This window comes from Barbatula barbatula (genome assembly GCF_947034865.1).
Source record: "Barbatula barbatula genome assembly, chromosome: 12".
Classification (NCBI taxonomy): domain Eukaryota; kingdom Metazoa; phylum Chordata; class Actinopteri; order Cypriniformes; family Nemacheilidae; genus Barbatula; species Barbatula barbatula.
In genome coordinates, this window is record NC_136775.1 from 8,496,771 (window position 1) to 8,511,779 (window position 15,009).

A 15,009-nucleotide genomic window follows, 5' to 3' on the forward strand; every position below is an offset into this window, starting at 1 on the left:
AGAACGCCACACAAACTGCATAGCAACACCCTTGTAATCACCAAAATACCTTAACAACGAACTAGAAATCACCCAGAAGATTATAAAAACTGCATATCAACCCTTTAACATCGCTTGGTGCAACAGCATCACTAGCAACATCACTTGCAACCTGTAAGACACCATCAAGTGATATAGTGCGAAACCGCTTTTATTTTGAAATTTGTCCTACTGTGCTCTTACCGCAATCTCTCATGTATGCGCGCACATAAACAACGTGAGGGCTGGCTTGACCGTCATTTTCAAAGTGGAGGCTGCCCTGACTGCAGTCTCAGATGGGTGTGCCCTGTCCTGTCCACCCACATCAAATAGGCACATAATATGTGTGAATAGCTTGGATCGACAGCCCTTGACTTTACTCAGCGTGCGTTCCGGTCGAGTTCACTTCAACACGATGCCTTCAAAGGATTTGACATTTCGCATCACATGTGAGTATGCTACTATTCTTTATTTAATTATGTTGGTGGAAATGTAATGTAATTGTAACATTTGCGGGCAACACTCTTTTTTCAAAAGTAAAATATTTTACTAAAAGTAAAAGTGAAAGTAGCTTTGCAAGTCATTTCCCTGCTAAAACATCACGTTAAGCGCACATGTAGCTTGAAACATAGCCTTTTACTTTGCGTTAAGTCGTCTACGAGTCATTTGGCACCGGATCTCTCACTAACTTGCGATGCGTTTCGGAAGAGACAGGTTGCCTGTCGGGCCACTCCCCGGTCCCATCGCGTCAGGCTCTCCGCCATGGCCTATCGAGCTTCCCGCGGCGATGCGGTATCGCTGCCTTCAGGAGGGATTCCGACTTGAAGGCGTTGGGTCGTAATCCCGCAGACGGTACCCTCGTATGGAAAGCCGTTTGGGTCATATTTCGCCATCAACCAGACGCCTGGTGTTCAGAAGACTGCTGGGTTTACTGCGTTTAAGCCATACAGACGCCGCAAAGTACGCCGTTTTGTATCGCAAATTGTGGAGTTTTCGCCGTAGAAACAGCGTTACGGATGCGAAGTACGTTTGGACTTCCATAGTAGCCTACGCCGTAAAACGCGGCGTTTTCTACAATATTAAAATCAACCCCGCCTTTTCTAAACAGTGCAGCCCCTCCAATGAACAGAAAGACCTGTGTTGTAGAACGTCGATTCCTGTTTTTCTTTCACAGGAAACTTTCACTATGTGATATTTTTCCAGTGTGAGTGTGTACGTTCATGAGTCTGTGCTCGTTTATGTTTTTAAAATGCATTAACTTAAATTTCGCAAGTGTAGTCTCGGTAGCGTAGTGGACAGGTGCTTGCAGTAATATAGTACTAACGCTTTTAAGTACAGGAGTTCTATCGCGCGGTCCGTCAAAATTCTCGGTTACTTTTGAATTGTTTTATTGGGTTATTACATGTTAGAATACACTCCCCGGTTGCTGACAACTGATTAATTGACAAGAAACGCTTATTAACAAGCCAACCAGTGTAAAATGATTTCACATAGAATGCGTTTGTTTTTCTATTTACATATAGACTGCTACAAACCAAGCTAGCAAAATTTGTCTGGCCCACCACTGGGCCGCATCCTTGCCTCATTCTGGCTGGGTCCCCAGCCCTAAACTGGCCCAACCACTGAAGATGGACACAAAACATTTTCTCTGGGACAGATACGGCCCACACAATGTAAAACTACTCTTACATACTGCTATGGCCCAGATCTGTCCAGCACAGTGTAAAGTGACCCTTTGTTTTGCCAGCATCAGCTCAGTCCCCAGGCCAGAAGTGGCCCAGAAACAGGCAAATGTACTTCTTTTTATAGGAAAACACAAATTCAACTGTGTAAAAAGAAAAATTACTTTTATTAAAATTTAACACTGTCCAATATGAACACCTTAAACAAAAACATGACCATGTTTGCTAAAAATGAAGAAAATACATTGTAATCTGAGCATATATTAACAATAAACAAATACAGAACACTTAAATACTCAAATACACTACACACAGGCACACACACAAATTAATTTAACAGGGAAAATATATTAAATGATGGAGACTGTATGTAGGAAAAAAAACACTGTTGCGATATTATTATATATATTTTAGGGGAAATGTTTTAAAAGGAAAATATAGGCCTGTTTTTATTACTTATTTATTGGTAAATACAGAACAACAAGCAGCAAAGGTGCAATTAGAACGAAACGTTTTCCCTTCATGATAAAAGGGTAGCCTACGCATAGCCATCTAAAGCTAAATTGTCAAACGAAAAAAATAAAAGCCAATTGATTAGACTAGGATTCTCGATTACAACAAAACTCGAAATGAAATGAAAATAAATGTTCACATACAGTCGGATACGGGCAGAACGTAAACCATCTGCAACACAAAAGCACTGAATATTTAGGTTATTATAGCTCCATCCACATCGAGCTGAGCTTCTTTATAGAAAAAATACATGCTTCGTAGAGTAAAATAAATCATATCGAAATGAAAGTTTGTTTCTCAGTCATCGAGTATAGCCTAGACCACATATACTGCCTACAAGTAGAGTTGTTAAAACGTTTTGTATTTTGGGATGGTTATTGTGATGACATAGAAGCAGACGAGGCCGCATTCACTTATCTCAGTTTTATTTTGAGACTTATGTTTTGTTACACGATGCCAATTGAGGTATAAATGTTATGTGTAAATGTATTCTGCTAATTGAGGACGTAACGTTATATTATAACAATTGAAACAGCTGTTATCTATGTTTGTATTTGATCAATTATCAAAGCTGAATTTTCAGCGTCTTTATTTAGGTCTTCGGTGTCACACGATTTTCTAGAAATCATTATAATATGCTGATTTGCACAGAAATATTAAACTTTTCTTTCCAAAATTGATTATATGAGCATATTGTATTGTATTGAATATGATTATTAATAACTGAGCATGAAATCAGCATATCAAAATTATTTCTCATGTGAAGAAAGGATCATGTGAAACTAAAGACTGGAGTAATGATGCTGACAAATTTATACAAGATAAGATGTAAAGACTAAATATGTTTTGAAGAGAGGACCTCTCGGATTCTGACAAATAAACTGCGTATCTGTGTAGTGGGTACGCGTGTCTCTGTTGTTAAAGTTTATCGTTAATTTGATACCCATTTATTTATTTAATTGTTGCTTAAAACAATATACAGATAATAACAGTCAACAACAGAACTAAAACAGATAAAAATAAGGGGGGAATCATGTAACTTAAACATATTGATAAATTATGAGAATTACATACCACTGAAAAAAGGAAAAGAAATACAAACAGATAATGTTTTAAGGCTTTTTGTTCTCAGACATTTGATACTCATTTTAACAATCTGGAGTCATGTAAACACAAAGTCACGTGCGTCTTTTCTGGTCAGTCGTCATGGAAATATGAAGCCTTGGCGTTTGGACCAGAGTGAAACCAAACGACATAATTCTGTATACCACCAGTATGCGTGAAAACACTCACAGTGGCTTTTTAAATTAATTGTTATTCATTCCTAGATATATATCAGTTATTTTTCAGTTGTGGCTGACTAAATAGATAATAAAATAAAGTTTAATGTTTTTATAAGCCCAATAATAATAACAATAATAATAAAGACATTTAAAATGACACGCCTCTGTGTGCCTTTTGATCATATCCTTAGAATCTGTAAATGGTCTCCATAACATATTTGTGACATGACAAAATAACCTCGACTCTCCTGCCTACAATATATTTGTGTATGATTGTCAGTGCCAAGGGAAAGAGAGGGAGATGGAGAATGGGAAAAGGAGAGCATGCAGGAAGAACCAGGTGACAAACAACAACAATAAATTGACATATAGTGAATAGGGGCAAGCAAAACAGTAACTACTCCTATACTAACTTATTGGCATTTACTTTTTATAACATTATTTTACACCACATTTTTTCATAATAAAGGAGGAGGAAAACAACAGGGAGACTCCATAAGGGATGAGAGGGAATTGAATAGTGAAAGAAATGAAGAGACAGAGGGAGTGCAACATAGAGACCACCAAGCTAAAGCAGCAGAGACATAAGAGAGCTGTTCAGACTTCGGGGATAAGGACACTGGTCCTAAACAGTTGAAGCTGTCTCAATACCCTCATACTCCGTGCGGCACACAAAAAAAGAGCCTTTCAAGAACAGTGGTTCAAAAGTTTCAGATGGCTGGAATACTCAGCTAGACAAAATGCTGCTTTTGCTTTCCTTGTAGGGTATTTGGCAAAAATGTCAGAAAGGATGCACTTGTTAATGATGGAGTTAATAACAGACAAAAGGCACTTAGCAAGTTTCAAAAACATGAAACAACACCGTGACATAAGTAAAGTGTGGTTTGTTGGAACAGCTACAAAGCAAGCCTGTCAAAAGGGAATGTTGGAGAGCAGATAGAGGCAGCAAGTACCACTGAAATTAGTGAAAAAGGCAGTACCTAGAGTGTATTATGGCAGTAACCTGCTTCTTGGGGAAGCAAGGCATAGCATTCAGAGGTCATGATGAAACGGATGAGAGTCACAACAAAAGCAATTTCCTAGAGTGTATGTCACTTTTGACCAAATTTGATCCTTTCCTTCAGAGATACACAGCCCCTTCAAACACCATGTACCTCTCATCCAAAATGAGATAATAGAGTGCTGTTCACAAGAACTAAGAGAAAATATCATCAGTGAGATAAAGGGAGCAAATATGTATGCCATTATGGCTGGTGTGACCAGGGATGGAAAGACAAAAGAGTTGACACTCTGTGTTAGATACGTGTCTGCTGAGTGTGCCGTCATAGTTTGATCCTACTTCGATAACAGCTGCAATTGAAAATCAGTTGGAAAAGAAGGGAATTGATCAGTTGAAAAGTGTGGCACAGACCTACGATGGGGTAGCTGTCATGAGTGGGGATGTCGGGGGTGTACAAGCCCATTTAATAAAAATATGCACCCTGAAGGCAATTTATGTGCATTGCTATGCACATGAGTTAAATCTTGTTTTATGTCACACATGCAAAGCTGTCTCTGAAGCCAGAGTGTTCTTTAACATGCTGGAAATTCTTTAGTGTCTCCCTTGTAAACCACCATAAGTTTGTGGACACTAAAAAGAAGTTAGGGTTACAGCCAAGAGAACTTGTGCAGTTGTCAACTACACGCTGGGCATGCAAGCTTCATTCAGTGACTGCAGTGATTGATAATTTCCCTGCTATCATTGAGTGCCTCTCCACAATCAAGACACCTACAGCAGTTGGATTGAGGGCAAAACTCAGTAAATTCAGTAAAAACTCAGCCTTGAGTCGGCTCCATACATGGCTCAGGAGGACCACAGGCCTAAGCAGACTCCAGCACCTGTGATGTCTATTGCGAAGGAGTTGCTTGAAAAAATTGAACACCAAAGGTTCATTGACAGGTTCGCCACCCTCAAAGTGCGGCGACATAGATTAACTCTCCCAAAGAGCCAAATGGGGATTCAGGGGAAGTACTTCAAAGATTTCCCTCTCATTCTATTTTTATATCTTAATTTTTTAAGTATTTTCAAGACCTCTGTAAATAATCTGAATATTTTGGATTTTTTGGTTTTACCTTCTTTTTTTTCTTTTTCTCTTGATGTGTGAAGCTTGTTTTATTATTATTATTTATTGATGGCTTATATTGGTTTATGAAAGTTCAGACTGCGTGCGACCAGATATGTTAGAGATATGCACTGTGTAGAAAATGCTTGGCTTATTTTAATATTATACAAAAATAAATGCCGCTTTTAACGGCGTCTTTGTTACACGGAAGCGCTGTATGGAAGTCCAAACGGTGAAATAAACGGCGTTTCGCATTGCATTTAAAACACCGCTATTAACGCCATTTCTACGGCGAAATGTACGGCGCATGGGCTACAAAACGCCGTACTTAACAGCGTCTGTGTGTCTAAAACGCCATAAAAACCAGGCGTCTTCTGAACACCAGGGGTCTGGTTGATGGCGAAATGTGATCCAAACGGCTTTACATACGAACCTGCTGTTCCTCTCGTACTGAGCAGGATTACTGTCGCAACAACGGCTTGGTAAAACTAACCTGTCTCACGACGGTCATTTTTTTTTGCTTGCTACATAATTAATTATAGGATGAATTTCCTATTAACAAAAGCATGCGCAGTCATCTGTGAACAAACGTGACATGTTACGTGTGTATTTTACTCATAAACAAATGCCTTATGATTTGAATCTATGAAATTTAGATTTTTATACACATGAGACGATTGTACAAATAGAGACAGATTTTTGAATAAAAATGTTGTATTTTGTGTCAGTAAATAAACATTTTGCGCACACCAAGCACACGTTGTTTCTGGGCATTGAATTTTGATACTTACGTTTCGCTGTTTTCAGCATTACACGACCCACAGACAAACAAGTATCAATAAATAAGCTAACATCTAGTCTCATGTCGTGTTTGTGAAATTCGGAACTAAATTAACGTTGATCACTTGGTACAAGCGGATATATATTTGCCGATGTAAATTTTCTCTTTTGTATAAAAATATCATAATTTGTGCATGTCTAATAGAAAATGTACATTTGTGGATCGGGCGACACATGTGCTTTTGTGAAAATAATAGCGTACAACTTATTTCCTGGACTTAAGTTGGGGACATATTTTATCATTTTAAAGATGTGATGACTGTTTACCTCTTCTTCATAAACAGGCTTTGTTTTCTGGATCTTGAATTTGAAGGGACATGGTTTTCCCCTTAAGTGTTGCTTTCAAGTTTTGAAAAACGATTCAGTTTCCTATCAGTTCAGTGAGCCACCTGGAGCTTCCTGCAGCACATCATGGTCAATAAATGTAAGTATCCTCAAAATAATGTCACAAAAATGAAGCCTTTGCCTGCCAAAAGGCTGACACTGTCTTTAGTGCACTTTGATGATCAGATTATCTGTCTCAGTTTACAGTTTTTTTCAATTGCTAACAAGAGGTCTGACCCAACTTGAATGAGCGTGTTACACACTGCCACTGACCTTGCACTCCGGGGATGAAGGCCACTGCACGTGCCTTGGGTCAGTCGGTGTCCACTACGGTGGTCCAAGAGGGCCTCTGTGGGTCAACCTTGCGCAGATGGGTGACACCCGGGAGGCCCACCTTCTGAATGCGCCCGTCTCGCAAGCTGGGCTGTTTGGTGGAATTGCGGAGGACGGCAGTAAGGCTATCGGATAGCCTGCAGCGCCGTGACGTGGCTGCCCATAGGTTGTCATGGTCCTGAGCGCAGTCTGCTTCCCAGCAGCCCTGACCCCCCGCAGCGGGACATTTTCAGTACTTTCAGTACTTTTACACACTGTTATTAACCACATATATACTCAAAGTGGTTTTCAATGGTTTATTAACAATCTATATAAGAAGTATTCATACGAACCTTTTCAGGGCCCGCCGCCCACATTCTCACAAAGAGACAAGTTTCCCCTGGGTTTTCCTCCACAGCACTCTCGTCCCGAGGGTGTCTTGGATGGACCGAGCTGCCGACCGCAATCTCCGCCGGACGTTACGTCGGGCAGCCAAAAGCAGGTAAGTCAACAGAGCCATCAACCTCCCTGGGGTCCCCCCTGTGCGAGGTGTCCGCACTGTCAGCCACCGAACCAGCCTCCCCAGGCATGGTGAAACAGATCGTCCCTCTGGTCCGCTGTCGTGGTTCTTGGGTGCTTGGCAGAGCACCAGCTCTTTTAGCACATTCGCGCGATGTGTTGTGTACGCACAGGCACCTTGTGCTCCCGCACCTGGATCATCTGGGCCTTCGCGTCAACTGAGAAAAGAGCATGCTCTCCCCCACGCATCTCGGTGTGGAACTAGACTCTGTCCGTTTGTCAGCAAGTCTCACCAACGAGCGTGCACAGTCAGTGCTGAACTGTCTGAGGTTGATCAGGCAGAATCCCTCGACTCCGCTGAAAAAACTTTCGGACACTCCTGGGACACATGGCATCCTCGACAGGGGTAATTCCTCTCTGATTACAGTAACACCTCAGTGCCTTCACACTTTGAAGCCCTGGTCAGATTTGACCTTTCTCCGAGCGGGGGTTCTGCTCGGAAAGGTTTCCAGGCATGACATACGCCTCCCTGCAAGGGTGCATGGGGTTTTATTTAAAAGATGTGTTTATCAACTGAGAATTGTGTGAAAACTACATTGGCGTATAGTCACAAACGACAGATGTTGTGCTAATTGTGTTTAGAGTTTTGAAAAAGTGACTACAGATTGGTCAAAGGGATGTTAGCAATTGAAAAAAACTGTAAAATGAGTCAAATCAGAAAGCAGCATGTCTTCAGACCTTAGATAAAGTGCATGTTTAACATAAATACTATTAGTGTGGTTGCACAGTATCTGATATTATCAGCAGTGATTCTGCAATACAAGAGAAAACACAGACAATAAAATGAAATGGTGGTTTTGTTTGTAGGGTGTGGTTGTGGTGGATGAAAATGGAGATGTGGACCAGAAAACTGTTGCATATCACGAACTCCAGAAATTAATCCTGAAGGGAAACATGGGTGGGCATGCCATGTACCGCCAGGACTGTCTATCCTCTGGGGTAAATATTTTTACAGGGGTCCCAGACTTACTGTGTGTTCACATAGAGCGCGAATGAGGCGTCAAAAACGCGCTATTCGCGAGTAGTTTGACGCTTGAACATTTTGTGTTTACTCGCTTCATTCGCGCTATTCGCGTCATTCGCGAGTGAAATTCGCTTCACGAAAATGTTTTTACAATTTACCGGATTCTCCGACCTCCTCACTCACTTTCTTCCAAGCAAGATCCTTTTTATTCCTATTTTTATGAACACGTATCATATAGCTCCGGGTGTCCACACACTGAGATGAGCGTGTCCTCCATTTTTTTTTTCTGCCTCTGTTCGCTACGTCGTCTACGTCACTACTCAAGCAGGCTCCTGATTGGTTAACGCGGCGCGAATTTCCGCCAAAGTTCAGATTTTTCAACTCGCGCAATTCGCGTCATTCGCTTCATTCGCGTCATTCGCGTCATTCGCTTCATTCGCGTCATTCGCTTCATTCGCGTCATTCGCGTCATTCGCGCAATTCGCGTCATTCGCGCCGCCTCATTCGCGCTATTCGCGCCGCAAGCGCGTCTATCGCGTCTTTACATTGACTTAACATGTAAATCACTCGCGCTTGACGCCTCATTCGCGCTCGGTGTGAACACACAGTTATGATGCTAAACATAGATGCAAATTCTGTATATCAGGAATCTAGTCTTAAGAATCTGAATCTCTGTTTCTCTCCTCTGATTCAACAGCATTCCTATAAAGGGACATGTAATGGTAAGATGCTCTGTGGTTATTCCTGACAACACCTGCATATAGTAGATTTACTGTAAAAAGCATTTCATAACAGATAAAAAGATTATCAGATCTAAAAAATATATTCTTAACAATTGAAAGGATTTGGTTGGATATCTGAGTGATCAATACATATAAAAACAAGCTCAATATCTCATACCCACAGATACCTGTGCTGCTGTAGATGTTCCTACTGAAGGTGAGATACCAGTGCTGATCAATGCAGTATTGTTTTTATGATAACAATATTTATGTAAAACACTTATTTTGGTTTATTGAAAGACTATAATGACATGCAGAGAACATGACCTTTTAAACTTAATTAAAAAATGTTGTCTCTCTAGCCACACACAGTTCACAAATAATATCCATCATCATCATACCTACGGGCATCATAGGCATCATCATCATCATTATCATTGGCACCATTATCTGTTGTAAAAGAAATCACTCCTCTCCATCAGTCTGCATTAGTTCCAGGTAAATGATTGAAAACATACAGTTACTTATGTGGAGCATGTACATTTTTATTGTGCACTGTGGTCTGTTGTAGGGGTGTAACGGTACGTGTATTTGAACAGGTCACGAACTTGGACACTTGGACATTTTGGACTCTGAAATTTTTCTGAGTACACTCAAGTCCAGACACTGAATGAGTAAAACCGAAATAACTAAACTTAGTTACATTGTATTGTCGCAGCATTGAGCATAGGAAATCACTGACATTTACAGACATGCTCAAATTTGTTGGTACCTCGCCACAAAAAAACGAAGAATGTTCCTTGAAGAAGTTTTTTCTGAAATAACTTGAAACTGTCTAAAGTAATTGGCATCCACCATTGTTTATTCCATATTTAATAATATTTAATTTTATTTAACATAATATTGTTACATAATATGGCTGAATGCCAACTGCGTAAAAATAAAATATCACAAGTCAATTTAATTTAATTCAAATCGTCAAACTTCGCCTCCTTCCAACTTCATACAACTGTATGCAAAATAACAGGATTTCATAGATATAACCAAATGTATTTATTGTACAATTAGCAAACGTTAAACACTAGCTTCCAAAACTTGGTGAAAAAGAGAAGAAAGAGAGATTGCACAAGTATAAGGCTTTAGCCTTCAAAATACTTCCTTCCACAACAGTGGATACTACACGATAAATGGAAAGGCTTTAGCCTCAGAAATATAAAAAAACCTGCAACAATGCAGATTGCAAAATAAAGCTTAAGCCTTGGAAATTCAACAAGTACCACTAAGAACAGCAGCATTTAGTTAACAACAAAGTAAAAAAAAACACATTACGACATTGTGACTGAACTTCAGTCATAAACTTAGTTTAAACAAACACATAAGAAATGGTTTGAACTGTTCCCTTTCAATTGCTTGACTATACGAAAAGGGCAGACGTTGCATATACACCAACTTCTACATAAACTACAAACTAGAAAATCTGGTCAGTCTCTATTTCAATTCCATTGGAAATAACGTTTTTTAATGGCGAGCCATTCAAAGTCCATCAGTTTTCGTAGCAGTGTGCATAAATTTGGGTTCATTCCATCCATTTTTTTGTCTCGCTTTCCAGCAGCATCTTTTGATCCGGTTTCCGGATTGATGCCCACAATTCCTCTGTAAAAACAACCAGAACATGTAGTTACCAAAGAGCAGCATATACTAAGTCAATAAAATACAAAATTAGCTTGATAAAGAGGTTTCATTTTTAAGGGCTAGTTCTGCCTACTTTTATTCAGCCTGGGTTTATAAAAAATGCAGCTGTATAGCCTGGAATTTACAGGCTTGTAGCAGCACTGACACTTTATTAGTTATCAGCATTTACTCTAGAGTTTGGTGTAAAACATGACAGGAAAATATGGATAAACAGCGCGTAATGTGTTGCTCCAGCCCTATATCTAATCCTGTTAAAGCATTCTGGAAAAGTATACAATAAATTCTGGAGTTTATGCTCTGACTTATCTCTGAATAAATTCAAGTGTGCATGCAGCTTCCTTCTGATAAGCCAGGTTTTCAAACAATGCTGCCAGACCCTCAAAAAATGCCTCGGAGCATGGTCCCAGGATAACTTCCCTTTCAATTGACAACATCTATTTGCTTGGGGCAACCGATTCACCTATAACGAGTTTTATATATATATATATATATATATATATATATATACAGTGTATATATATATATATATATATATATACAGTATATTGTACATAAAATGTTGGTTCATGCACGGCAAAATAAGAGCTTATCTTACTTAGTAATTCTGTATTTTTCAAAATGTATATACATTTTTAAATCAAGATGCAATTTTTTCAAGGGGGGGATATAAATTTAGTGCATTTTGCAGAAAACAAGTTAAATAATTTTAAAGTAAGATAAGCTAAATAATATTTTATGGGATGTTTTACTAACTTAAATAAGCTCTTTCTTGCAGTTTGGATACTGGTGATTACAAAGTAAATACAATTATTACTTATACGATGGAAGAATTATTGGATTCCACGATTTCACGTTTCAGCAGAGGTACTGGGCTACACTCCCCACTTCTCACTCCCACTCGGTCCACCTTCGGTTAGGCGCAAACTCGCCTAAACCTTCTGGACTCGACTCAGACTTGGAGGTTGAGGATTTGGACTTAAGTCCAACTCAGCCCCCCTTTGGACTCACCTAAAAAAGACTTTGACTTTAGCAGACCCAACACTACTTCGGAGTGAGAAGGGCATGTGCTTGGTATTATGTAGACACTTGGAATGCACTTAGCAAGGGGAGCTGGCATGTTCCTGTGACATAGCAGCATGGTGTCCGTCAGCAGATGCTGCTGTTTTAATGCAATGACTTACACATAAAGCGTTACTGTTGCAAATAAACATACATTAAATATAAAAAATGCTATATAATATATAAATACTATATATAGAACTTTTAAAAATGTGCCCTGTGACGGTTCAGTACGAATACACGTAGCGTTACACCCAGAGTCTGTTGTGTACTGTGTGATGAAATACTACATATAATGCATTTAATTCTGTTATCTTGAATGTTTTCAGGGTATTGTGAAGAACTTCACCTCAAACTCAAGCAGTACATGCAGTAAATACAGTCACTATGCCAATGCTTAGATTAGTACCCATCTGGTGTAACAGAAGATATTAACTTTGCTTAAATCAGTGCTTGAAAGAAGAACAACAAGTGACGTTATGATCAATGATCAGGCTTCTCCCAAACTTGTGTTTGGCGCTGAATATAGTGAGGGCTGTGGAAGTTCTCTTAATATTATATAATATAGTGCTAACATTTTGTTATATTATTGATAATTAGTTTATTAAATCATTATATATTATGCACAATAATAATAATATAATAATTGTTATATAAAAACAAACTATAATTATGTGTTATACTATAATTATAAATTATATAAACTATATTGCCCTAATAAATTATCATAGTATAATAATAGTAATAATAATGAATATTATTATTGTTATTGTATAGAAAAAATATTATAATATTATAGAATAATATTACCCTAATTCATCACTATTGTTTTGTATTTAATATATCACAAAAATTGATAATACTTAACATGTGTGTCTATTGTCTGAGATTTTACATATGTGTTGTATTTCCTTATGCTTGTGTATTTACTCATTTATATCTTTTTTTATATGTTCATTTATTTCACAAATTTACAATTCTACAGTAGTTCTATTATTGTTGTTTAATGTTTTTAAGCTAAGGGAATGTTCTAAGGTTTGTACTGGAAATGTTGTGAATTGGTTAATGTACAGTGCACCTGTAGAATCAGTTTCAGATCTAGTAAGGATCTTATATTTTTTGGTAGCCATAGTTTGATCTTTTAGTTTGCATTGATGTTTTATTTTGTGTTAATGGAGAAGATGGAAGGAGGATTACAAACCTTTGTCATTTTCACTTGTTTTTACACCAATGCAATCTTTTTCTATGCATGTTTTGTATTATATATATACCTATACAATATTTAGATTTTAATTACTTAATAAATTGAAGACATTTCCCCTCTTTTGCTATTAAGTTACATGTGACATAAACTTGCATTAAGTGTTTCAGACGTGACTGAAACTATGAGTCACTACAAGGCGCCGTTTAGGGTTTAAATCAAACTGCGCTTATGAATAGGCTACATATATAAAAGCGTGCATATACATTGCTCACATATACATGTATAGTATTGGATGTTCAAGCAAACACATATGAAAAACATGTGCGCGCTTATGTGAAATCCATACCAACACATCTTATGTTAGTAATGCATGCATGTACACTTTTTCGCGCATACATAAAAACTCGATGCGTGCAAACATACCCTCGCACATGCATATAAACTGCGTACATTCACACCTATGAAACACTCGCACATACCCTCACGAAAATAAACCATGGTCTTACTACAGTCAATGGCAATGGACCGCGGTAAAGTTAGTTTGACGTTGGACATTCATTCGACATTCAGGTTCATACCAGTTAAGCTCTTTGTGCCTGTTATGTTTTGAGCCAAAGCGTAGGCCTACTCAGATAGACATGAATATATGCCCTTTACGTTGCACAATGCTTAATCTCTAGGAAAAAAACTATATATAAATTACCAAGAAAATTGATTAAACATTCATCTATAAAACCAGTTAAAAACATGAGGACACAAGACAGCTGAAGAACGCTTTTGGGACATACTTTTACCAGCTTCTGTGAGTATCTTGTCAAATAAAATGGTCTAACTGGCACTTTGCAACCTGACAGCTGTTTTGGGTTTCAACACTTTTGCAGTTAAGCAGGTCGGTGATGTGACAAGGAAAAGTTCATGACAATTAATAATTTTCAAGAATGCATTAAAATCATGTTTTTTATTATGTTTTCATGTTTTTGTTTTGTTGTGTTTTGTTAGTTATTTTGGCTTGAATCAAAACCAACCAACGGCAGTTTGATAGATGTTTTTGTTATCTCCATTTTGGAACCAAACACTTCATTTGCTAACCCATTGATACAATTTGGTCACCTCGTGAAGTAGTTCATGTTCAACACGACATCAACGTTAATACTGACGCAAAAATGCAGTTGTTCATCGAAAAGGAAAATCATTGGCAGTCACTGCATCTAAATAACGAGACATTGGTGCCATCTTGTGGGTAAATAGAGAATGCGGATACTTGACCTTACCATATTACTGTTCACCGGTGCATGAGTTTTACCGTACATACACACAGTCACAGATCATACATCCATAGTGTTTTTCTGTGTGCGCGTCTGTGTTTATAAAAGTGCAGGTTGTTTTCTGGTTGCGTAATTTTCCTAGACTTAAGATTGCTAGGATTTGTTAAAATTGTAAATTTAGAGTAAATTCTTAACTAATGAGCACTAAAACTGAACCAAAGGCTCAGTCTCTTACAAGGTGTCGACAGCAGATGATTTATATGTAGGACTTTCTGACACATTTATTCAAGGTGACTGTGCACTGATTGGCCCACTTTTCAGTAGAGGACAGAAAAAATCCTGAGATAAATAAATGTCATCATTGTGTTCATATGCCTATAGACTGTGACCATTGTTCCACTATTTTCTCACTGATGCTCAAATGACTTTCTTCCCATCTATGCAGTTTTA

The 15,009-nt window shown here is 38.4% G+C and overlaps 1 protein-coding gene across 1 annotated transcript; it reads left to right on the plus strand.

Moving 5' to 3' along the window:
* Positions 1 to 326: 326 nt before the first annotated feature.
* On the plus strand, positions 327 to 12,850 carry LOC306901285 (uncharacterized protein). The gene is made up of 7 exons (XM_079468963.1): positions 327 to 467; positions 6,723 to 6,862; positions 8,461 to 8,592; positions 9,315 to 9,339; positions 9,524 to 9,556; positions 9,702 to 9,837; positions 12,420 to 12,850. Exons 1-7 carry the CDS (start codon positions 434 to 436, stop codon positions 12,427 to 12,429), a joined length of 510 nt encoding a protein of 169 aa, XP_079325089.1. The 5' UTR covers positions 327 to 433; the 3' UTR covers positions 12,430 to 12,850.
* The last annotated feature ends 2,159 nt before the right edge of the window (positions 12,851 to 15,009 follow it).

Bases quoted from the DNA above. Each gene is read 5' to 3' on its own strand.
- LOC306901285 (XM_079468963.1), top strand. From the start codon at position 434: ATGCCTTCAAAGGATTTGACATTTCGCATCACAT. The intron at 6,863-8,460 runs GTAAGTATCCTC...TTTTGTTTGTAG, and splicing joins GCACATCATGGTCAATAAAT to GGTGTGGTTGTGGTGGATGA. The intron at 8,593-9,314 runs GTAAATATTTTT...CTGATTCAACAG, and splicing joins AGGACTGTCTATCCTCTGGG to CATTCCTATAAAGGGACATG.